The 24,927-nt window shown below is 36.7% G+C and overlaps 2 protein-coding genes across 2 annotated transcripts; both read left to right on the forward strand.

Moving 5' to 3' along the window:
* The first annotated feature begins 129 nt into the window (after nucleotides 1-129).
* On the forward strand, nucleotides 130-5,642 carry LOC125193025 (CLP protease regulatory subunit CLPX2, mitochondrial-like). Its single transcript, XM_048090726.1, has 14 exons — nucleotides 130-848; nucleotides 936-997; nucleotides 1,746-1,852; nucleotides 2,029-2,124; nucleotides 2,773-2,888; nucleotides 2,975-3,052; nucleotides 3,252-3,308; nucleotides 3,662-3,732; nucleotides 3,812-3,908; nucleotides 4,057-4,161; nucleotides 4,707-4,769; nucleotides 4,845-4,967; nucleotides 5,131-5,289; nucleotides 5,485-5,642. Exons 1-14 carry the CDS (start codon nucleotides 174-176, stop codon nucleotides 5,554-5,556), a joined length of 1,881 nt encoding a protein of 626 aa, XP_047946683.1. The 5' UTR covers nucleotides 130-173; the 3' UTR covers nucleotides 5,557-5,642.
* Nucleotides 5,643-10,902: 5,260 nt separating this feature from the next.
* Nucleotides 10,903-24,666, forward strand: LOC125194480 (cullin-associated NEDD8-dissociated protein 1). Its single transcript, XM_048092718.1, has 28 exons — nucleotides 10,903-11,066; nucleotides 11,162-11,331; nucleotides 11,917-12,127; nucleotides 13,204-13,369; nucleotides 13,479-13,608; nucleotides 14,214-14,328; nucleotides 14,428-14,585; nucleotides 14,668-14,791; nucleotides 15,836-15,886; nucleotides 15,962-16,044; nucleotides 16,432-16,516; nucleotides 16,592-16,693; nucleotides 16,796-16,894; nucleotides 18,321-18,431; nucleotides 18,510-18,593; nucleotides 18,662-18,802; nucleotides 19,076-19,168; nucleotides 19,250-19,371; nucleotides 19,483-19,645; nucleotides 19,725-19,964; nucleotides 20,652-20,900; nucleotides 20,990-21,166; nucleotides 21,267-21,413; nucleotides 21,558-21,674; nucleotides 22,964-23,132; nucleotides 23,259-23,336; nucleotides 23,440-23,578; nucleotides 24,147-24,666. The coding sequence occupies exons 1-28, from the start codon at nucleotides 11,031-11,033 to the stop codon at nucleotides 24,241-24,243; spliced, it is 3,657 nt and encodes a 1,218-aa protein (XP_047948675.1). The 5' UTR covers nucleotides 10,903-11,030; the 3' UTR covers nucleotides 24,244-24,666.
* Nucleotides 24,667-24,927: the final 261 nt, after the last annotated feature.

The raw sequence follows: 24,927 nt of genomic DNA on the forward strand, positions 1-24,927 counted from the left end.
TGACGATGGAGGCACGGGAAAAAGGGTAAAACCAATACGTGGCATTCCAATCCGGTCCGGTCTGGTCCGACCCGGTCTACCGGCCGAGCGAATTGCGATCATTCACTCACTAACACTGAATTTAGTCTGTTTACGAAAATGAAAGCTGCAAAGTGACGGCGGCGGCGCCAATTATGTCAGCAATTTTCCGATGCTCTGCGTCCAAGCTCCGACGCCTAACCAGCACCGCAACAATCACCCTCTTTCACCATCGTTCCGCCGCCAAGCCACTCCTCCCCCGCTCCAACCAAACTCCACTCCTCAGGCTCGCCAAATTAGGGTTCCAGGAGCGCCAGAAATGGGACGGAAGCTCCGATAACTACGACCAAATCAAAGCGGAGGTCAATTGCCCTCGATGCTCCAAGCCAATGACTGTGCTCTTTTCCAACCGCCCGCTCTCCATCACCGCCGGCGAGAACGGCATTTACCAGGCTGTTAACATGTGCTGCCATTGTCGCACGGCCTACTATTTCCGGCCCTTCAAGCTGGAGCCGCTGCAGGGCAGTTTCATCGAGATTGGGAGGGTTAAGGATGGTAGAGAGAATAATCGGGATACGGTAGGGAAAAGCGGGAAGAACGGTGTGAAGATTTGGGAGAAGTTGAGGTCTTATAGCAGCATCGAGAACAATAATGACGCTGGAAGCTGTGGTGTTCATCAAGATGGTGATCGTGGCCGGGAGGAGGATTCTGCAGCGACTGCAGGTTTGGTGGAGGAGGTGACAGAAGTGGGGCAAGAAGTATTGCCAACGCCCAAGGAGATATGTAAGGTGCTCAATGAATTTGTTGTCGGGCAGGAGATGGCAAAAAAGGTCTGTTTATCCTGTGCGTTTTCATTAGAAATGTTGCGGTCACGGATTCATCCCTTGGCATCTAAGTAAATCTATCTTATATGACAGGTGCTTTCTGTTGCTGTTTATAATCACTACAAAAGAATAAACCATTCCTTGGTGAAGAAAGAGTGAGCAATATATCTCTGTTTAATCCACCTCTGTTATGTAATCTAAGAAAAGCGTAAAATGCTGGTAACTCAATGGATATGTACAATGTCTCATTTCATTTTGATGTTACATTGAGAAGAAGCTACAAGTATCATGTTAACAAACACCTATGTTAGTAGTTATTATGAGGTTGTATTCTGATGAGTGAAATCTTTATTTTGAAGCAACTTATGTTAATAACTAGGATGATTTGGCTTCCTATTACTTCGAAAATATTGATGCGCTAGTTACTGGTTAGCCGTGAACACTAATTTAAGATTTCTAGAGTAGGGTAGCATTTTATTTAAATCATTAACCTTGTTACAGTTGATGGTCTGTATCACATGTTAACCTTGCTTCCCTAATCTAATCACCAATTTTCTTAATTTATTTAATACTTTTGGATGTATTTCATATACTACTTCTTTGATAGATCACAATTCTTTCAGTTATAAGATTAAAAGAAATGCATAATATTTTGTGTTTCATTCAAATTCTATGCTCTGGTCTTTGGATTGCGACTAGCAAAATAATGATTTGCAGTCTAACATTGTTATCATATCAGTCTTCAGAACTGTTTACATAAGTCAATGCTTTCTAGAATATCTTGAGTAAAGTATATGCACTCATTTGATATTTGATCAGATACAGTCCAACTATTGCTTATTCTACAAATATGTAGGATGAATCTTTTGCATGTTGTTCACCATTTTGTTGTTTTATTATCAGGGCAGGCTCTGAATCATCTCCTACTAAGTCTGAACAAGATTGCTGCAATGATGATGCTGTTGAGCTGGAGAAGAGCAATGTCTTATTGATTGGCCCAACGGGCTCAGGCACGATATGTAGAGTTTTGATTTTATGAACAAAAGTATTCAGTGGCTTTATTTATTTGTTTTTTGTTTAGCAGCAGAATTTTAGATCTTTCCATTGTGGTTGGTAGAGATATTTATTTATGCCTGATGGTGGTGCATCATTCTGATTTATCCTTCTTTCCCTGACTGAAGAACAGGAAAGACATTGCTTGCAAAAACACTTGCTCGGGTTGTGAAAGTACCTTTTGTCATAGCTGATGCAACTTCATTAACACAGGCAGGTTTGAAGTTTGGTACAGTGTCAATGCTTGATTCTTCTTGACTGCTTGCTAGTATGTATTTGGTACACTCCCTATTGGCAACTATGCCCATGAATAATTCATCCTCTCACTATGTGTTTGCATGCCTTCGAGGCGTCAGCAATGCCGTCTGTTCCAAAAACAAAAGCCCCTTAGCGCCCCGGGACGGGAGTGGAGGGCGGCCCTACGCGCAGGCAACAGCAGCACCGGCCCTACAGAAAGTTAGTGGAATAGGGGTCCCACTTGTATATATTAGTTTTAAATGATATGTGAGTGGAATGTGTTGGTGGAATGTGGGGCCTCTTTACCATTTATGGTAATTATGAACCGGGACTCCTATTCGTGGACGGACCAAAATGGAAAAACGGGACTCCTATTCGCGGACGGAGGGAGTATCTTCTTATGAATTCCTTTTCTGTCTGTTAGCATCAACTGTGAGACAGTTTATTATACTTAAGAAAATAAGTAGATTATAGGCGAGCAAAAGTGAAAGAAGGCAAAACTACAATAGAGCATCTACTTATTCTTGTTGGCGTGTATAAAGACTAGTGTACGCTTCAGCATACATGAGTTAGCACTTGGTTGTAGAAGTTAAAAATAGCATAGGGATATTTGATAGCATCTATGCTTCCCTGCTTAAAGGTTCTGGTGAAACATTTTGTGTTCTTATTATTACCTTGCAGGCTGCTGACTTTGATATTGAAGCAGCTCAGAGAGGAATTGTATACATTGATGAAGTTGATAAAATAACAAAGAAGGTATGGGAAATCTCAACAATAATATTATCGGGGTAACTAATTTTCATTATTTATTGATGTACTTTTTCACTGGAAGTTTTGTGTAGGCAGAGAGCTTAAATACTGGTAGAGATGTATCTGGAGAGGGTGTTCAGCAAGCTCTACTAAAAATGCTTGAAGGAACTGTTAGTAACTCTTCTTTTGTGTGAATATAGTTGTTACATTTAATCCTTCGTTATGGAAAATTTTCTGTATCTGGATTAGGTTTGCACAACTTAAACTATTTCTAAACTTCTTTTTATTGTCTTTATAAATATTAAGTTCTGAGAGTAGAATGGCTACCTTTTTTTAAATGCTGAAAGTGACGATATCTTTTTTGTCTAGGTTGTCAGTGTTCCTGATAATAGATCCCCAAGGCATTCACACCGTGATAGCATTCAGGTATCCAGGAGCTGAGTTTGCCTCATTTGAAATATCTATGCCTTTTATATTTTACAAGCAGGTCGGGGCTGATATCACTTACTAATAATCACCCATTATTGATCATAATATTTAGTTAACTCTGTCCGGTACTATTAACTTGCCTTTACAAGTTTGTCATTACTTCTTAATTTTGAGGTCTCTTGGGCTCCAAATTTGGTATGATACATTTTGTTCTGTTATAACGTATAATAAAATGTAAAGTTTGATTGGAAACACAAACAAAGTTAATCTAATGTTATGGTTTCCTCATTAAGTGTTACATGAGTATAACTGATTATGAATAGTTTTACATGGTTTCTTGAATCTGGCAGATAGATACAAAAGATATCCTCTTTATATGTGGTGGGGCTTTTGTTGACCTGGAGAAGACCATTTCAGAGAGGTAATCTTATTGGTCAAAGCTTTTGATTGTTGATTTATTTCATATGCCAACTACATCAGCACTTGTTATTTCTCCCCAGACGACATGATTCCTCAATTGGTTTTGGAGCCCCAGTTCGTGCTAATATGAGGCTTGGTGGACTAAATATTACTGTAGCCTCATCGCTGTTGGAATATGTGAGAACTGATCCGGGTCTTGATGTCAACATTCTCTTTTCACTTTTTTTTCTTCCGAATATTCAGTTCTTGAATTGGAATACATTTTATTCATGCCAATAGTATCTGGACTATGGAGAGTTGTCTTACAATGCTTTTGGCATTGCAGGTAGAGAGTAGTGATCTTACTGCATATGGTCTTATACCTGAATTTGTTGGGCGATTTCCTGTTATAGTGAGTTTGTCAGCTCTCGATGAAGACCAACTTGTACAGGTTTGCTTATTCTGTTACCTTAAGTTGTAATCTGTTCTTATGCCTCTTTGTGTAGCCTGGCATCTGTATGCTCTCCAAGCTTTATGCAGTATTATCTTGAATGTATAAAGAGAGTAAATGTACTCTTTTGATACGAGTAGAGTTGGAAATAGTCAAAAAATAAAAGGCAGGAGTCATACCTGCGATAGTCACTTTAAGGATTAAGAATACTATCAGAAACCAAATATTGTATAATTTTGAAAACTCAGAAAACAGCTAAGAGTTTTGGTATCATTCTGGAAACAGTAATCTATATATGCAGTACCACTACAGTTTAATGAAATCAGTAACTGGTACCTTTGAACCTGGATATTACTAACGAGAGAGAGGGCTAGAGAAAAAGAGTCAATTGGATACCTCTTGGACTCACCTCTTTGTGAACTGTGAAGGCTCATAATCACACTCCTCTGTTGTCTATCTGATTCTTTCACAAAAGTTCATATCATCAAAATATCTTATCTAGTTTGACAGTTTATTGTATCCTAATAGTGGAGTTGCTTATTTAGGTTCTTTCGGAGCCAAAAAATGCTCTGTGTAAACAGTACAAGAGGATGTTCAGCATGAATAATGTAAGTTACAGTCAACTATACATTCATGCCTGATAAAAATGGATCTCTAATTTTGACCAAGCACTTGAATCATAGGTCCAGTTGCAGTTCACAGACGATGCAATGAGATTAATTGCAAAGAAAGCAATAGCCCGGAATACTGGCGCACGTGGTTTGAGAGCCATACTAGAAAACATTCTGACTGAGGCAATGTTTCAGGTATGCAAAAGCCAATGGTGCTCATTTCTTCTATTTGCAATACTTACATGTAGCCGTGCAACCACGAACTGCAAGATGCTTGTTTTTGCTTAATATCTAAAGAGCACAAAGAGCAAGTTCTGAATGTAACATACTACCTAACTTGAAATATAATGTATTACAGGTCCCAGATGCCAAATCGGGAAAAGACAAGGTAGATACAGTTTTGGTTGATGAGGAAGCTGTGGGTGCACCACATGCACCTGGATGCGGAGCAAAATTGCTTTTTTCAAACCACGGGATGGAAGAAACCCCTGAGCACGCAGAATCAAGAGATACAAGTGTATGTTCTTTGATTTCTTTCATGTGCTATAGATTTTACTGTGGACTCAATTGGGATGGCATATGCATCCATCTTTAGTTCGTCTTTCTCCATCGGCTCATAAATATACTTCTTTGTCGCCTCGTTGGACTTCTGGAATCCCCAGAGTTAACATGCTTGGCTGTGAATAATTGACCCTGTGGTGTTTTTTGTCAGGACGATGGCACTGCTGAGAAGGGAAGCTTGCGTGAACATTTGGAGGATTCATTGCCTGCCATGAGTTTGTAATTTGACAGAATGAAAAGGCTCATCGATCTTGTATATATATGCACAAGTCCTGAATAATCAATAATTCTTGCCATTCTCTTGCCCAATGTGTACCATTCCAATATATTGTACGAATGAAAAATATCAATGCTCAAAAATCAAAATCACACCAAAAAATGCCTTCGCTTGAGAACAACAATTGAGATTCTTGAAAAAGGAAAGTTAATGTTAATCTCAGCAACGTAAACCGAATCAGAAATCGATAATGCATTTTAATAGCAATAGTTGTGGTATGAGAAAGTTTTCCTGGTCTAGATGAGTTGGTATGTACAAGTGAAATTCTAAAAAGGTCATATTTCGACTGAGGGCATGTTCGCCTTTTCATAAATGGCAAGAAATGACCCAAAATCTGGAAAAAACATAGTGCTTGCGGCTTGCCTTTTCGTTGTTCAATTATACATGGCCTGAGGAATGAGTGCAGGCATGCACTATTACTTGATATGAGTGTGATTCATTTCTTGCAAAAATCGTTGGTTTTTTCATTTCTTTATGGGGAATGGACCAAGAAATAAAAGCAAAATTTCTATTATACCCCTTATTTTTCAGAAATACTATCTCCGTCCATGAAATAATATTCAAATTTACTTTTTTCATCTTTGGTAAATAGACATCACTAACTTATTACACTTACATTCTATTATAAAACTAATATACAAATTGAGATTCACATATCACTAACTTTTTCAACCAATTTTTTTCACATCTCTTAAAATCCGCACTGAATCAAAATGAGACTTTAAATCGTGGACGAATGGAGTAGTGTTAAAATTTGGGAAAAAAGTGTATGGCATTTTTTACCATGTAAGATCAAATCATCACACGCATGGGTACACAGTCCGGTTTGCTGAGGTGGAAGAAAATCATTTCCGACATGCCTTATTTTTATTTTTTCATCTAACTTAAAATATTCTAATTATATTTTAGTAATACTTATTCAAAAAAAATTCATGACATTCACAAGATACTTACGGCCTTACGGGCAATCTTGAGTAGTACTCCCTCCGTTTCTTCATATTTGAGGCGAAACTTTTCGACACGGAGTTTTAGAAAGGAATGTTGGGTGTATTAAATAAATAGATAAAAAAGTAAGAGAGGAAAAAGGTAGAGAAAATAAAGTATAAAGTGAATACAGTAGAGATAATAAAGTAAGGGAGAAAAGTAAGAAAGAGAAAAAAGTTACCATATATGGAAATGACTCAACTATGAAGAAACTTCCCGGAATGAAAAAATGACTCAACTATGAAGAAACGGATGGAGTAATACTTTTTCTTTTACAAGCCAACTTTTATATAGTAATTGTTGGAAATTAAAATGCGGAAAATAAAAGACTATTGCTGAAAGTAAAAGACGGGAGAACTTTAAAGACTACATTGTGATTGAGTTGAATTAATTCTCTCTATGGCTACACCATCTTTTATAGGCTCTAATTCTAGCTATACATGGAAAATATATTCTAATTATACTAATATCCTTTTTTATTTGATTTTCCATAATCTTTATTTGATTTCCTTCTTTATTCTTGTCATAACTTCATCTCTTGCCTTCTTGTTCTCCAATTAATTGATTTCCTTATTCCAACACTCCCCCTCAAGTTGAGTATCGAGTTTTTTCGACATTTAACTTGAATGATCTCTAGTTTGATAAATAATTTATACTCGTATTTAAGAGTTCTTCAATTTCCATTGACAGTTTATGCTCGTATCATAGAGCTCCTTCAATTCATCATGGATAATTTATACTCGTATCAAGGTGTTATTTTTTCTTCATTGAAAGTTTAGGCTCTTATTAAGGAGCTCTTCATTCATCATTGAAAGTTTAGACTCATTTGAAGGAGTTCTTCAATTTTCTGTTGACGGTTTTAACTCGTGTCAAGGAGCCAGTCTAGACAGTTTTAACTCGTGTCCGGGAGCTTGTTTAAACAGTTTTTACTCATATTTAGGAGCTACTTAGATAGTTCAAGCTCGTATCTAGGAGCCATCTTAGATATTTTTAGCTCGTATTCAGGAGCCATCTTTGACAGTTTTAACTCATATCAAGGAGTCATCTCAGATAGTTTTAGCTCGTATCTAGGAGCCATCAGACCGTTTTGACTCATGTCGAGGAGCTAATTCAGACAGTTTTGGCTCTTGTCGAGGAGCTAATCTAGACAGTTTTTGCTCGTATCTAGGAGCCATCTTAGACAGTTTTTGCTCGTATCCAGGAGCCATCTTAAGACCATTCTCGGTCCATTCCAGCTCAAACTATGAAACCATCAGCCTCCCTTTTGTTTCTTCATGGGTCTTTTCTCGGTTAATGTTTCCATAGCTCCCCATGTGAGGGATTCCCGACACAAGCTGCCTCCGACAAGTTACTTACTGCGGCTCCTTTCTGCGACGATCAATTAGTTTACTTCATTCTATGTAACCATCTTCTCGGCATCCTTTAGTTGCCCATCTTCGGCCTCCATTATTTTGGGTCTTGGGGCTGCGATCTCATTCTTGGATGCGTCGTGTTGGCCTTCTCGTTGGCTTCCTCTCGACACTCCATCGGTGTGTGAGCTGCGCCTTTGTAGCTTTCTTGCCCTCTCATCGTCGGTCATCTTTGGCTTTCACGGCCACCATAGATTTGGAGAGTTTTTCGGTCGCATACTTCTCTCTCCCTCGTCCGAACAAAATGTGAACTCCTTCTCTGTATTCTTATCTTCGTCGAGGAGAGGTTTCGCGCATGCAACCACCTTTCTCCTTGGCCTTCTCCAACAGGGCTGATCTGGCCTCTTCAGTTTCACCTTCTTTCCAACTCCGGTTACCTGCCTCTTCATCGGCATTCTCTCTCCCTCACCACACAGACATTGGCTGCTTGGTGGTGGAATTCCTTGGCCATTCTAGGCAGATGGCATGCAACCTCTCTAGATTGACTCCTTGTATGTTTTCTTCTTTCTTGGTAGAAATCATTCGGCTGTGGCAGTTCTCTCCCCCTCGGCTGGATGATTCCTCACTCTTTCTCGAGGATCAGCTTTGGATTTTCCCATGGTTGTTCCTCCAACATCATCACTTGGTGACGTTCTTCCCATCAGCTCTTCACAGCGGTTGTGGGCTCTCCCCCTCAGTTGCACATACTTTGGTTACTCCGCCTTCGTCCTCGGCAATTATCTCCTTGATTCGGAGATTGAATCGTTTGGCAATGGTTGATATCTCCCCTCAGCTAAACGCTTCATCCATTATAACGTGAGTTCATAGCCTCTCACGGCTACCACCTCTTCGGCTGTAGTTTCTCCTTTCTCGATTGCTTCTTCTTCTCCAGACCATTTCTGCCTGAAGCTATCTTCTTTGGCATAGACGCTGCAGGGAGGCAAGTTTCCCCGCATGGGTGGCAACACTTGCTAGACCGAAGCCATCACGTGTAGGGAAATACATCATATCATCTAAGCATGCTTTATGTGCTTCCACATAGCTTTCAAAAGATTCATTCTCATTGCACATAGCAACACGTAGATATTGGACCTCATCTTCTATTAGTTTATCTGGCTCTTTCAGCTCATCTTTTTCGAACTCATCAATTATTGGCACATCTACAATTTTCCCTTTTGCAACACGTTTTCCACCTTTCTTCTTCTCCTTGGTTGCTTTCTCTTCCAAGGGATATTTTATATTATCATGCTCCAAGAAAATAAACTTCTATAGCCGCTCGTCAAACTTAGTCACTTTCTCACTCTCGAAGCCCAGATTGTAGATTTCTTCGAGTTGACAGCTAAATCCTCTTTATCGTATCAACGAATCCTTGCTTTCTTTCTTTTTTTTTTATATAGAGGCAGTGATCGATCCCTATGATCGAATCTGCTCTGATACCATGTTGGAAATTAAAATGCAAAAAATAAAATACTATTGCAGAAAGTAAACATTAAAGACTACATTGTGATTGAGTTGAATTAATTCTCTCCATGGATACATGGAAAATATATTCTAAGGGCCTGATTGGTTGCTCTTATTAAGGCATAAAAACCCCAAAACCCCCAAAATTGCATCTCCTTTACAAACGTATCTCCTGTTTGGTAGCTCTAGGAATTGTCGGCAAACCCGGAAGAAAAACTTCGGATCTTCCACAGATTCGTACTGATTTCGGCGATTTCGCCAATTCCTTTTCTTCGAAAATCTGTGGTATTAATTTTTGCTGAATCTCCACAAAGTCAATTTTCTCTTCTTACCGATTTTGCCCTCCAACGACTCGGCGACGCAGACGTTGGTACCCAGAAAGAAGAAGCCAAGAAGGCCCAGATTCGTTGCTCTATAACCGCAAATTCCAGCCCCCGCAGGTATGTCAATGTTGATAGGTGTAATATGATATAGCCATTGTTGCCGGAGCTTGGGCTACGGACACTTTTTGTGTCACTATCACCAAGAAGGACATCCGTGGTGGCTTCACAGTTGAGGGCTTCTTCGATTTGATCTTCTGTGAAGAAATCTTCAACTGTGTACGCAGTCATATTTGGGTCTGACTCGTCGGCCACAGATGCAGCCTTATTATTCAGAATGTTATCTGCCTGAGGGCTTCTATAACCATTTCTTCTGTATGTCGAGGAAAAAGAAGGGTTGAAGGGGAAATGTCTAACACAAAGCAGGGGCCTTTAGTGATCACATGAATGTGTACTTTGCTTAGCTGGAACATGTGGGGGTACCATCCCATAGTAATAATCAGTAAAAAAGAGTGAACCAAACTGCATACAAGCCAATAAATGTTTTATCAAATTTTGATAAAAACTTTATCTGTAATTTTAAGAAAATATTTTTCCAGCTACCAATCATGCCCTAATTATACTAATATCCTTTTTATTTAATTTTTCATAATCTTTAATTGATTTCCTTTTTTATTCTTGCCATAACTTCATCTCTTGCCTTTTTATTCCACAATTAATTAATTTCTCCATTCCAACAGTAATTTGCTACTCCTTAAATTTCAAAGAAATGAATTCTTAAACCATGATTTTGCCAAAATATTTATTCCCTCTTGTCCCATGTTACTTATATTTTTTTATTTCAATTTATCACAAACTACTCAGTACTTATACTATTTATATTATAATTAAAAATTAGAATATTTAATTAATATATTAGAATTTATTAAATATTCTATATTAAGTGATCTCAATAATATGGACCGAGAGAGTATTAGGCTAAAATTATAAAAATATTATTATTGTATGCACGGTAAAAAATTAAACAATTTCATAAAAAGATATACAGTGGATAACAATATGCTTTGTAATCAAAATTGATGAATATTTGTAAATAAAATACCTTTGCAATTTGGAAAAACCCAAAAATAAAATTACAGTCTCACTCACGGAAATTCTCTTTCACTCCTTCGAACTCCGAAGCCCTCGCCGGGGGATCCACTCAAATTTGAAGTGCGCCGCCGCTCCAAGAGAGATAAACTGGATTGATTCTAATCCTCTTGCAAACATGGCGAACTTAGCCCTTACTGGAATACTGGAAAAGGTAAACACCGCTCATTGCTGATTTTGTCCACTTTTCCCCTTCTACTATGTGCCATGGGTATTCTGAATGATTTTGGGGGGTGAAACGCAATGCAGATGACCGGGAAGGATAAGGATTACAGATATATGGCAACTTCTGATTTGCTTAACGAGTTAAGCAAAGAAGGGTTTAAACTAGATGTTGATCTTGAACCGAAACTGTCTAGCATTGTCATCCAGCAGCTCGATGATGCAGCAGGCGATGTTTCTGGGTTAGCTGTCAAGTGGTATGCTCCTGCTTCTTGCTTAATTCATTCTGTTTTTATATTGCTTCTCAATTTTATTTTATGATTTTTATTTCTGCTAAAGTTATTGTGAAATGTCTTTCTATTTTGATTGCTGCTGCTTTGCTACCCAATTACTCTCCCCGTATACTCCTGCAGATGACAAAGTTTCTATTTATATAAAGCTTCACGTATAGTGTTTTTTCTGTTTTAGGCTTAGTTTTTTATTGCATGATATGAGTTGGTTTGGAAGATTGGTTTGTCCATGAATTAGAATGTAATTACCATTGAGCAATGCATAGTAAACTGTTTCTGTTTACTTGGCAACACAAGCGTGTCACTGATTGATCTGTTTTTATAATGCTTTAGATTTTCATGCGCAAAACAACCATTCATGATTACTTCTATGATACTCCATATGTTTAAGGGCTCTTTCAATAGGTTGCACAACTATTTTATGATCTGACTTGTCAGCATGGAAATGGAAAATTAGCTACTTTCTTGCTTTAGATTGGGTCCAGAAGTTTTATTAGTATATGGGTGAAAAAATAATATAATTCTATATTTTTATCTTTCTGTAAATCCTAGCCTTGCTCCCTTGGTGAAAAAAATCCGTGAGCAGCAAGTTCTTGAGATGACTAATAAGCTTTGTGATAAATTGCTCAATGGGAAAGAGCAAAATCGGGACATTGCTAGCATTGCTTTAAAGACAATTGTTGCTGAAGTTCCTAACGCAACAGTTGCACAATCTGTTCTTGTATCCATTTCTCCCAAGTTGATACGAGGAATAGTTACACAGGTCAGTCTGATATATTTATTCATTCAGTTTTTTATCCTACTTGACTAGCCAAGTACCTTCCTAAGTAAATTATGCTAAGATAGTCCTGTCATTTCAGTTATGCAAATTTGTAGAATATGTAGAAGCTGTTTAAGCCTGAATTACATGTCATCATTAGTCTTGAATGATATTACTATTTTGTATGGCGAAGCTCATTAAAGGAAAAAAGAGTTTGATATCTAAGTTTCTGCTCATGGCTCCTGAACTTTAGGATCTGTTTAAGACCGTACGTGTTAAAGGATTATCTTCACACGAGGGGGTAAATGCTGAAGATATCAAACATTTAATTGTACGCCTTTCAATTAGGTTAAGCCTATAGACGAGGTAGTTATTGGACAGGATTCCAAAAGAGCATCAATGGTTCAATTTGGGTCACGTTGGGTATAAGTTGCATGATAGTGCGTAAGGACCTTATCCCTAAAAAACATTGTTTGTCTTGGTATGACACTATGAGCTTAAAAGTGAAAGAAAATAATCTAGACCATGAATGCTTTGTAGGGAAAACCTGCCCTGTCTGATCCATTAGACTCTGGCAATTTCTTTTCTACTGATGAACCTGCATTTTGTACTTGGAACTCCTATAATATCCACTTCTTCAGTCAATTCTTTCATTGCTTTTTTATGATATGAAACCCAGTTCTTAAAACTGTCCCGGCTATAAATTCTGTAAGAATATTAGGGTTTCCATAAGGTTTTGCATTGCTTATAGATTTTTAAGGCGATATTCAAGTCTTTCTTATTTTTCTCTATAAACTGATTTTCTTAAAATGTCTGCATTCATCTGGAGGAATTATTAGTTTTACCATCCAACTATTGTAAAGCAGATTATCTACTCTCCTGTACAAAATGCACTAGAATGGTAAGAAAATAGAAATTGAATGACTTTCCCACATTTGGATAAAACAACTGATTCTAAAGCTTGGAACAGTCAAGGGTGTAATTGTGCTGGTTGTTAATGTCTTATTACAGCAACAGATACTTGCAGCAATACTTTTTTCTTTTCTCCTTTTAATTAAACATTATATTTCTTTCTCTAGGGGATGGGCACAGAAATCAAATGTGAATGCCTTGATATTTTGTGTGACGTTCTACATAAATATGGTAATTTAATGGCATCCGATCATGAGGTACTGTTGAGTGCACTTTTGCCCCAGTTGAACACCAATCAAGCCAGTGTGAGAAAAAAGGCTGTTTCATGTATTGGTAGGATAACTGATCCTAATGTACTCTAGAATAATGTACCCTTATGTTTTCCATTATCAAATGACCTCATAATTCCTTGACATGGTGTAAATTATAACTTCTGTTACAGCATCTCTGGCTTCAAGCTTGTCAGATGATTTGCTGGCAAAGGCTACAGTTGAAATTGTCCAGCTTTTGAAAAATCAGGCAACAAAATCTGAAATTACTCGTACAAATATTCAAATGATTGGGGCATTGAGGTAAATTGACGAGCTTTGTTCTCTTTCCTGATTGTTACATGCATCTATATAACTTTTCTGGTACAACATTTTTTTACTATTATACTATGTTCATCTTGTTCTGGTGGATGACATTATTGTTTCAAGCAAGAAGTTGCTGCTTTTCAGGACTAAAGTTCTATTAGGGTAATTAAATCTGGTCAATTATGAGTGGTTTATAATCTAGTTCCTCAAGGTTGTTCCTTTACTACATGTTACATTGTAGAAGTGAATGAATTAATTGACATTTTTATGCACTCATATACTGTTATTAATTTATTAGATATGTTGGAAATATGCTTCAGTTAACAGTTTACTGGATCATTGCTTTTAATTGGCAAACTTTTATAGTGCTTGTGGTTGAATCCTTAACCTGGACTATTTGGTTTGGGAACCAGCCTAGTTTGCTAATGAAGTTAAATTGAAAGACCGACTGGTTTAGAGGAAAAATTATGTTCTTAATTAGGAATACCGTAGATATTTCCTTAACTTTTCATTATTGTTTTAAATATATGACCTTTTTGAACATGCTACCGATCTATGAGGCGTCTCATAGTGAATTTTCCTTGGATTTTCTGGTTATGAAGCCGTGCTGTTGGCTATCGCTTTGGTCCACACCTTGGAGATGCAGTTCCAATTCTCATTAACTACTGTAACAATGCATCAGAGAATGATGAAGAACTTCGTGAGTATAGCTTGCAGGTACTTTGTTTATTTAAGTTTTATTATTATAACATTATTACTTTACTTCCCACTTCTTTGTTGTATTTTTCCTTGAAGGCATCGTATGTTCTGATGTAGGCACTAGAGAGTTTTCTACTTCGGTGTCCTAGGGATATCTCTTCCTACTGTGACCAAATCTTACATCTTACATTGGAATTTCTTAGTCATGATCCAAATTTTACTGATAACATGGAAGAGGACACAGATGACGAGAGTTACGCGGAGGAGGAAGATGAGTATGTACTATGTTTTAATATTTTATGGCTGTGTGTAATTATGCTTGATAGATATGTGCTCAGTGTTCATTTATGCTTGTAGTGAGAGTGCTAATGAGTACACAGATGATGAAGATGTGAGCTGGAAAGTGCGGAGAGCTGCTGCCAAATGCTTAGCTGCTTTAATTGTTTCTCGGCCTGAGATGCTTTCAAGACTATATGAAGAGGTATACAATTTATCTGTTTTTCTTCGCTGTCACTCAATGTTAACATGGAGAGTTTTATAGTTCATGGCTCACATTGAGAATCTCAGAACTGAGAGACATGTATGCTTTGCCTAGTGCCTACATAAACTGATTTTGAATTCATACCAATGACTGCATTTATATGCAAATTTTTATGCGTGACTATCAATACCAGTGGCTATACCTTTTTTTTTTGTCTCCACTAGAGCTGTAACATGTCACTAGAGGTTTATATAGTTTACATTTTCTATTGACTTTGGCTATTATAGATCATCATTCAAGAGAGACCATTTGATAGATCTTTGGGGAGCTTAGAACATTTCTCCAAATGAAATGGAACAAAAAGACATGATAGAAGTTTTGTGGTAGCTGACAAAATTTGAAAAACTAAAGAGAAGCATGTAAAATACAACTCTTTGGATTCTATTTTGAAAGACGAATGTCACGAGAGAAGGTTCATACTATGTGTGCCTGTACTACTTTCCGTTGGATGCATGCAAATAGAACGTCAACATAATAATTGTGCTGAATATATTCTACAATAATTTCTTTTGGCAAGGGCATAGGTTGAAGACCCTGTTGCTTGATCTTTAAGAAAGAGTTGAGCTTCTTATTGGTGTTTATCATATCACATAAATCTAATAGATCAAGATATAAACCAATTAACCAAGATGTTTGGGTCAAATTTGATAGTGCCTGTTAGCCTTTTTTTTTTTTTTTTTAATCTAATAACTGATGAAAGCTTGTGGCACTACATCTACTGTAAAGGAATTCTCTTGTAAAATCAAGCATATGATAATGATATTACTACCTAAAGGCAAGACATCTATTTTCTCAGTATTCCATGATCATTTTCTGTTAATGTGGAATGTGAGATATGTAGACGTGGTGGTCAACCAGATGTTTTTTTCGAGTTTCGACATTCTGGAAAATTTCTTGCTGTCTATGCATCTATTGTTTTTCTTTTGTGTTAAGCTTACAAAAAAGCTGTATGAATAATTGGGAATGTAATCCCACTTGTTTCAGGCATGTCCAAAGTTGATTGATAGGTTTAAAGAAAGGGAAGAGAACGTTAAGGTATTAATTATTTGTTGTATGGGTAAGACAATAAGATTACTTCTTCTTTTTGTTCTCTAATGGATTATGTTGCAGATGGATGTCTTCAATACGTTCACTGAATTACTTAGACAAACAGGAAATGTGACTAAAGGCCAGACAGATTTCGATGAATCAAGGCAAGTGTATTCTTATTCCTTGATTGTTTGGATTTTCTCCTACTGTGTATCGAGTTCCTTTATTAGCTTGATGCTAGTAGAGTGATGAGCTTCTGTTTGGACCTAAGGTGATCAAACAAATTATGTTTCATATTGCTTTTGTTTTCTACAACCTGACTTCAGATGGTTAAGAGTGTGTCGAATAATAAACTTCTATACCTCTTTTAGATGCAAATTATCTACCTGTCACAATTATTTACCTAAAATATTGATATTCGGAACGTGATTCTTCTTTTTCTGTTGAACTGTTATAATGATGCTCCATCCATGGAGAAAAAGGACAATTCTATTTCTGCATTTGCTAATTGGATTTTGCCCATTTGTTTCCTTTATTGCAACACTATGCAGTCCCAGATATTTATTGAAGCAAGAGGTGGCAAAGATTGTTCGATCTGTAAATAAACAGTTACGCGAGAAATCTATTAAGACAAAGGTGAAATTGATACAAATGCCGTGCTTTATGCTGAATTTTCGGCATTGTGAATTCACCGCTTTGGTTGTTCTGCAGGTTGGAGCTTTCTCCATTTTGAAAGAGCTGGTGATTGTTTTGCCTGATTGCCTTGCAGACCATATTGGATCTCTGACTCCTGGAATTGAGAAAGCACTTTGTGTAAGATATTCTCTGTTTTGCATTTTCATGTGTTCGAGTTTCAGTATTTCCATGTTTTCCTAGAAGATTGATATCTGTTTATGCACTTACCTCTATCCACAGGACAAATCTTCGACCTCAAACTTAAAGATTGAAGCTCTTGTTTTTACTAGATTAGTGTTGGCCTCACATGCTCCTCCTGTTTTTCATCCATACATCAAGGTAGTGTTAATCAAGTTTGTTACTGATTTATAGTTTCTCAACCATTTGAAACATGAATGTCGTGACACAGTTATTTTGTTTGTTCAATTCGTTTTCTTCGGATCAGTGTTTCTATATTTTACTATTTATAGTTTGGGGAATTTGCATCTTTCAATCTCTTAAGGGTAATGGATGCTAGTACTTGTTAGTTGCTTTTGAAGTATAGATTTTTATGCAGACAAGACAAAGGATGTTGTAAATGGTTTTCGATATTGAATGCTCGTCATGGCATTTTTTAAATCATTTTATTTTTTCAGGAGGTCTGGTTTTCTGTGTTAATATCTTTGTTTCAGGGTATATACATGTTGCATTCCTTTGTTTTTATAAATGCTTGGTGAGGATTGTACTGGAGCTTTACTTGATTAGAGATTAGAGATATCTCATATAAAGGAAAACCACTCCTGTAGTACTTATTAAGTAGTTAATTTAAAGAGCACAGACCTCTATGTAGACTACATATATCAAAGTAAACGACTGTAACGCTGAAGATTTAATGATATATCAGGGTGACAGGACGTCTTTAGGTTTCCTGCGTAAATCTTGGGTCATGAGTCTTTAATTCTTTCAATTGGCTCTTTGCTGATACTCCCTCTGTCCCATTACATGTGACACATTTATTTTGGGCACATGTTTTTAGGTAGTGGTGTTTAGTGGTTAAATGAAGAGAGAATAAAGTGGGAGTGAGAAAAAAGTAGAGAGAAAAAGTAGGAGAGAAGATAGAGTAAGAAAGAGATAGAGTGTTATTTTTTAGCTATAAAAAGGAAGGTGTCACTTATAATGGGAAGGCCCAAAAAGGAATACGCCTCACTTATAGTGGGACGGAGGGAGTATATGGTTTGGTGAGCTTTAGTATCGGGCTGAAAAAAAGTTCTACTACATCTCTGGTTTTCTGTGCAATTAGATAAATACTTTGGTTTTACATAAAAAGGGCCACAAGTTGGCAATAGTTACAAACCATATCAACTTACACAAAATCTTCACCTAACGTTAACAGTCCATTTTTCCATTTTCTTTGGGAACCATCAGCCATTTACATACCAGAATCTGGTTCATTCCATAGAGCAGTATGTCTAATGTCCATGACCTTCCTTTTTTCATCCATGTTTCTGAAAAGCACTGAACAGAGGTGTGTTGTTTGTGCCCGTTTATTGTTTCTCTAGAAAGTGACTTGAGGAGCTATACCTGAACTCAAATCCCAGTTTAAGAAGATACAAAGCAAGATAAATTGTGTTCCAAATTTTTATGAACTTCAATGAATTCTTGGCTGTAATTGATTTTGTATTATTCACATAGCATTCCCCCTTTATAATTATTGTACAATTGATGTTTGTGAATTTGAAAATTTTCTAAATTAATGATGAAATTTTATCTATGCATCTCTTCTCAGGCACTATCTGCTCCAATTATATCTGCTGTCAGTGAACGGTATTATAAAGTTACAGCAGAGGCATTAAGAGTATGTGGGGAACTTGTTCGTGTTGTGCGGCCAGATATTGAGGTTTTCTTCTTATCTCTGAACTTATAGCTCCATTTTGGAGCATCAACTCTGAAACTGTAAATTTGTCCTTTTGAACAGGTGTATGGTTTTGATTTTAAACCTTACGTCCATCCTATATATGCTGCTATCATGTCACGTTTGACCAATCAAGATCAAGATCAGGTTAGCGATAGTCTTGCAGCTATATCCTGTGTTCTCTCTAGATCATGTCTTATTCCTCTTATTTGCAGGAAGTGAAAGAATGTGCAATTTCTTGCATGGGACTTGTGGTGTCTACATTTGGTGATCATCTCGGAGCAGAGCTACCCTCATGCCTCCCCGTGCTTGTTGATCGAATGGGAAATGAGATTACTCGTCTTACAGCTGTTAAGGTTTGTCAAAGCTCTTCTGTAGTCACTGGAGATCGAGATATGTCAAATTGTAAATGGCTTCAGTTACTCTGTCTCTTGGTCCAATGGGTGAATCCATAAACCACATGAAGATGTTTTTTTATATTGCTCTCACTTAGTTGTTAGGACTTCTTTTTATTCAATTTGTTTGAGCAATTATCAACAAAACATATATTAATCATTTTGAATGGCACTGATTTTCTTTACAGTTTCATTTACAAATTGCTATACCTTTATTTTATTTTATTTTTCCAGGCATTTGCTGTCATTGCAGCTTCTCCTCTGCACCTTGACTTATCCTGTGTTTTAGAGCATGTAATTGCAGAGCTGACTGCATTCCTAAGAAAGGTATAAACTATTTCCCCAATCATTAAATGATGGTTTCACTATGGTGTATACTGAGCTGTTTCCATGTTTCTACTTGAAAAGGCCAATCGAGCGCTAAGACAAGCTACTCTTGGAACACTGAACACACTTATTGTAGGATATGGTGATAAAATCGGCTCAGCTGCTTATGAAGTCATTGTTGTTGAACTTTCAACTCTGATCAGGTTTGGCAATATTTAATTTACTATATTGCTGACTTTATTGTTTTGCATGTTAACGAGTTCATATATGATAAGCTTTCATTTTTAAATCTTGATCCACCTTTTTCTTTACAGTGACTCAGACTTGCATATGGCTGCTCTAGCCTTGGAATTGTGTTGCACATTAATGGCTGACAAAAGATCTGGTCCAAATGTTGGTCTGACTGTCCGAAATAAAGTTCTGCCACAAGCGCTGACTTTAATTAGAAGCTCTCTGCTGCAGGGCCAGGCCCTTCTGGTACTAATTTTATGTTTCATTGATTAGGACATGTTATATAAAGTTTGCTTCTCTTTAACATGTCTTTTGGAAATCACAGGCACTACAGAATTTCTTCACTGCACTGATTTACTCGGCCAACACAAGCTTTGATGCACTGCTTGAGTCTCTTCTTTCTACTGCCAAACCATCTGCCCAGACTGGTGCTGTTGCTAAACAGGCTTTATTCTCAATCGCTCAATGTGTGGCAGTTCTCTGTCTTGCTGCAGGCGATAAAAAATGTTCCTCGACTGTAAACATGCTTACAGATATCTTGAAAGCAGATAGCAGTACCAACTCGGTATATATAAATCTGGTTTATCTACTCTTTAATTTACTCGGGAGGTCTATATATAAGTTACTACTAGTTATTAAGTTAGCATTATCTAGATAAATGTTATTGTGCTCAAGCTTATGTCTCTAAACTTATAAATCTATAACAAACCCTAATTTAAACAAACAGGTTCACCTTTGCTGTAAGTATTTGCTTGTTTTTGAACCTTTTTTAGATCTTTAATGGAAAGATAATCCTTTTGAACCATAACTGAGTCTGGTCCCGAGATATGTAGTTGCTAACTAGAATAATTAATAAGATATGTTCCAAGATATATAAATTAGGGTCTATGTAAATGGAACAATTGCATATTCTAAGAGAGACCGGATTGTTGGGTATAAATTGTAATACTTGCCATCTTGTGCCTGTTAATAATTCTACTTTTGCTTTTATGCCACTTGAAGTACTCAATCTTCCTTGTGAATTTAGCATTGCATTCTGTTTGAGAATTTCAGAAATTGTTTTTCCTTTTTTTAGTTTACATCTGTCCTATTATTTTTTCCTCCATATCTTGTGTGTTCTGTAAGCTCATGAAATTCTTTTATATACTCATGAAATTCATTTGTTTATTTGGCATTTCATTATTCACAATAAAATTTTGGTTATATCACATATATCTAGTGCTCTTATGGTTTTCACCATTCTACCTCATAGGCCAAGCAGCATCTCTCCTTGCTATGCTTGGGAGAGATAGGAAGGAGAAAAGATTTAAGCGCTCATGACCACATAGAGAACATTGTTATTGAGTCTTTTCAGTCGCCATTCGAAGAAATAAAGTCTGCTGCATCTTATGCTCTGGGAAACATCGCTGTTGGGAATCTTCCTAAATATTTGCCTTTCATCTTGGATAAAATTGATAATCAGCAAAAGAAGCAATATTTGTTGCTCCATTCTCTGAAGGAGGTCCGTTCCTTTTAGATCTATGCTGTTAAGAGATAAAGAGTTTCTTCTCATTACGTACTTGTAATTGATAAATACTCACCTGCTTACAGGTCATTGTGAGACAATCTGTAGATAAAGCCGAATTTGATTATTCCAGTGTTGACAAGATCACTAAATTGCTATTCAACCACTGTGAAAGTGACGAAGAGGGTGTTCGCAATGTGGTAGCTGAGTGCCTGGGAAAAATTGCTCTTATTGAGCCTGGGAAACTTGTTCCTGCCCTTAAGGTACCTTCTTAGAAGAAGTAATGTGTTTTTTAACTTTTGTATATACAAATAATACATGATTTTTCCTGCAAAGATTAATATACTTGAAATATTCTTGTAGGAGAGGACATCCAGTCCTGCTGCATTCACACGAGCAACTGTTGTTATAGCAGTGAAATATTCTATAGTTGAGCGGCAGGAGAAAATAGACGAGATTCTGTACCCCGAGATTTCTACTTTCCTGATGCTTATCAAGGATCAAGACCGGGTAATTGTCAGACACTTGCTTTGATTGTTCTCAAGACAGTTTTCCCAATGTTTTGTTTAGGAGAAACAGATTGCATTTTAAATGCCTCATTTGAAGATCCTTGACCATATATGCAATTTTTATGGTTTATTGGTCTATGTGCAGCATGTGAGGCGTGCAGCTGTTTTGGCCCTGAGTACTGCAGCTCATAATAAACCAAACCTGATAAAGTCCCTATTACCAGAGCTATTGCCACTCCTCTATGATCAAACAGTAATAAAGGTAAGTGCTTCAGTTCATATCATATACATATCACAGATAATATACCTTCCAAATGCTATCAGATGCATTCTGTTGATCATGAGTGTATTCATTTTCTAATTTTTCTTAACCCAATCTGCACTTTGTACTAAAGGTTCTATTTTGTATGGCTGTATATGTTACCTGTTATCTTTAGGTTTCATGTTGAGCATTGGAATGGAAAGTATTCTTCACAATTGATGCAGTTTGAAATGGCATCCTTTTACTTCTATAATACTATGAAGAAAGTTCTTTCAATTGTTCCAAGTAGACTCTTCCAGTTGAAGTATGCATTCATTGAATTGAGGGCAGAGAGTTACATTATGGCCTCATATTTGGGCGTAGTTGCAAAAATGGCATAACCTTTAAAAACTCAAAAACAAACTGTGTCTTTTTGAAAAAGTTGAAGATAAAGCCTGAATTTTTGGGCTTGAAGTTCATTGAATAGGTTGTGAGTTTATCATAGATTTTATTTTCTGACCAAGCATCAAAATGACTTTGGATTCAAGAAATTTACATCAGAATTTTGACCCCAGAAATGTAGGCCTGACTCTTGACTCCTGAGCCATATTTGCAACTTTTTCAGAAGGCTGGGTTTTTTCTATTGAGATTTTTTAGAATTGGGCCATTTTGGCTTGCAATTCTACCCAAAGGTTGGGCCATAAAGCATAATTAATGGCATTCAAGGCCCCTCCAAATAATTAGCTTCAGTATGCTTATGGATGTTGGATTCAGTTCTGTTAGTCTGTTAGATTCTTGACTAAAGAAACATAAGAAATCTGGGATGGCCTTTAGGAGTTTCTCTTTATGTGATCTTTTACGTCATGTTTAAATATTCGGTTGTAAGCGTCTTATATAAAAGGATGATTTGAGAATTTTCTGTTAATGTGATCATTTTGCTTGAATTGCTTCACATTCAAACATTCCTATGCATCCTAAAATTCTGAATAGAATCATTGGATCTGGAATTGGAAGCAGTAATCAAATTCCTTCATGAATTGCAAGTTTTCTATGTAATTTGTCAAAGCATTTGGATTTCTATTCTACGATGCTGACTTTTTCTCCTGAATTCATGTATTATATGATTTCAGCTTCATAGCTATTCATGTGTCAATTGTTTCTTCTCAAGTATATCATTTTGTCTCTTTTATTGCCCTGCTTAAATGTAATGCTGCACATTATATTATCACTTTATTTACCTATAGTGGCAGCATATTATTTGAGAACAGGAACATTTTAATGTGTTATTCTGGCCAATTTTCTCATTGCAGAAAGAGTTGATCAGGACAGTCGATCTTGGCCCTTTCAAGCACACGGTGGATGATGGGCTTGAATTGAGGAAAGCTGCTTTTGAATGTGTGGACACTCTTTTAGACAGTTGCCTTGATCAAGTGAACCCATCTTCTTTTATAGTACCATACCTTTTATCTGGATTAGATGGTAAGCGAACATTTGTCGGACCGATCGTCTTTTCTTCTTTCAATATCTGTACTTCCATTTGTTGGTTATATGTGCTATAGAAGTGACAGTGGAGTTTTAAACCTCATACATTTTCATTATTTGCAGATCATTATGATGTTAAAATGCCTTGCCATCTTATCCTTTCAAAGTTGGCTGATAAGTGCCCGTCTGCTGTGTTGGCAGGTATATCTCAATTTCTTGTTATATATGAACATAAAATTCTGAGTATAATATTTACTTCCAATTATGTTCGGGTAATTTTAATTTAATTTACATGGACTTTCAGTATTGGATTCTTTGGTGAGTCCTCTCCACAAGACCATCAATTTTAGGCCCAAGCAAGATGCGGTCAAACAAGAAGTAGATCGTAATGAAGACATGATTCGGAGTGCCCTTCGAGCGATTGCATCTTTGAACCGAATAAGGTATATTTGTGCCTCCACTCTTCAGGAAATATCCTTTTTATGTTTCCCTGAACTCTAGTCATACTCATTGAACATGGTCAGAAATCCAGACATTTTATGAATTCTTTATATATCTGGATGAGGTGCTGGAGTGCTTTTGCTTTTTCTACAATCTCCCTAATATATATATTTGGCTCCTTTCCATCTCTGCAATTTTCGTGTTAGATATTTTCTAATGTCACATCTGCTCCAGGAGCCCCATGATTTGTAAATTTGAATTACTAATAGGTTGATTTGAGAGGTGGGATCCATATGCTTCTTGTTACAGATGTGAAGTTTTTATTAAGTTCAAAATATATAACGTTCAATCCACCAAGATACATCCACCATTTTACATACTATCCTAAACGTACTAGTTAGTCTTTGCTGATATTTGATCTTAATAAACATTTGAGGATTTATTTTGCTATGCCTGTAAATAATGGTTCAGATTCACTTTTTCCTTTGTTAGCTAAATATCTGGAAGAAAATTTTGTTGATATAAGTTTGGTTTTCATTTCTTTTATGCTTTGTTTTTTTATATTTGCAGCGGAGGAGATTGTAGTCACAGGTTTAAGAATCTCATGAATGAAATTGGCAAGTCTCAGACACTATCCGAGAAATACTCATCCATTCGGAATGAATGACATGGTTATATACCTGACAAGCCTTGCAGACAGGTTTCATTTTTACCATAATTAATAGACCTGTGATACCGTATGGGCGCATAGATGGGTTGTACTACGCACCAAACATGCAAATGCCAACGTGTGGGGCTACATTTTGTAAAGAAGTGATCCCATCGCGAGGTATGGGTTTTATCAACTATTAGGTTTGTTGTCCTAGAATTCGAGCTCCACTCCTCGATTTTTCACCGTGAGATTTTCTTTCTGTTGTGTTGTCTGGTGCTATGTAAATTGGAGATGAGTTTTAAAAATTGTACGCATAAGAAGAGGATATCGATAGACCATGAGCTTGTTATGTTTTCATTTTCTTGTCCATTAGTAAATGATATATTTGTTGATTACAAAACCAAGAATTTTGTCTGTGAAAAACATTCTATACCCTCCTTTATTTGCGTTCATTTATTGCTTTCCACAATATTTATTTACTGATGTTTAATTATACTCTGTTAAATTGGATTTGATGTAGCAAGTTCAAATTATAGAAGCGATCAGTTTAGGATATGAGTTAAAAATGCATCTTAGTAGATATTTTGGGTAATGATGTTGATTGCATAAATTTGTGTTTGGGAGAGTTAAAGGTGATAATGTTCATTTGATCGTATTAAGTGGATTAATAGTTGATATCAAAATGATGTTCGAGTGGTA

The sequence above is a fragment of the Salvia hispanica genome, chromosome 6 (assembly GCF_023119035.1).
Source record: "Salvia hispanica cultivar TCC Black 2014 chromosome 6, UniMelb_Shisp_WGS_1.0, whole genome shotgun sequence".
NCBI lineage: Eukaryota > Viridiplantae > Streptophyta > Magnoliopsida > Lamiales > Lamiaceae > Salvia > Salvia hispanica.

Coding starts and splice junctions, on each gene's coding strand:
- LOC125193025 (XM_048090726.1), top strand. CDS start 174: ATGTCAGCAATTTTCCGATGCTCTGCGTCCAAGCTCCGACGCCTAACC. Junction 3,733..3,811: donor GAGAAGACCATTTCAGAGAG/GTAATCTTATTG, acceptor ATTTCTCCCCAG/ACGACATGATTCCTCAATTG. Junction 4,770..4,844: donor GGATGTTCAGCATGAATAAT/GTAAGTTACAGT, acceptor CTTGAATCATAG/GTCCAGTTGCAGTTCACAGA.
- LOC125194480 (XM_048092718.1), top strand. CDS start 11,031: ATGGCGAACTTAGCCCTTACTGGAATACTGGAAAAG. Junction 13,370..13,478: donor AAAGGCTGTTTCATGTATTG/GTAGGATAACTG, acceptor CTTCTGTTACAG/CATCTCTGGCTTCAAGCTTG. Junction 19,372..19,482: donor GAACTTTCAACTCTGATCAG/GTTTGGCAATAT, acceptor TTTTCTTTACAG/TGACTCAGACTTGCATATGG.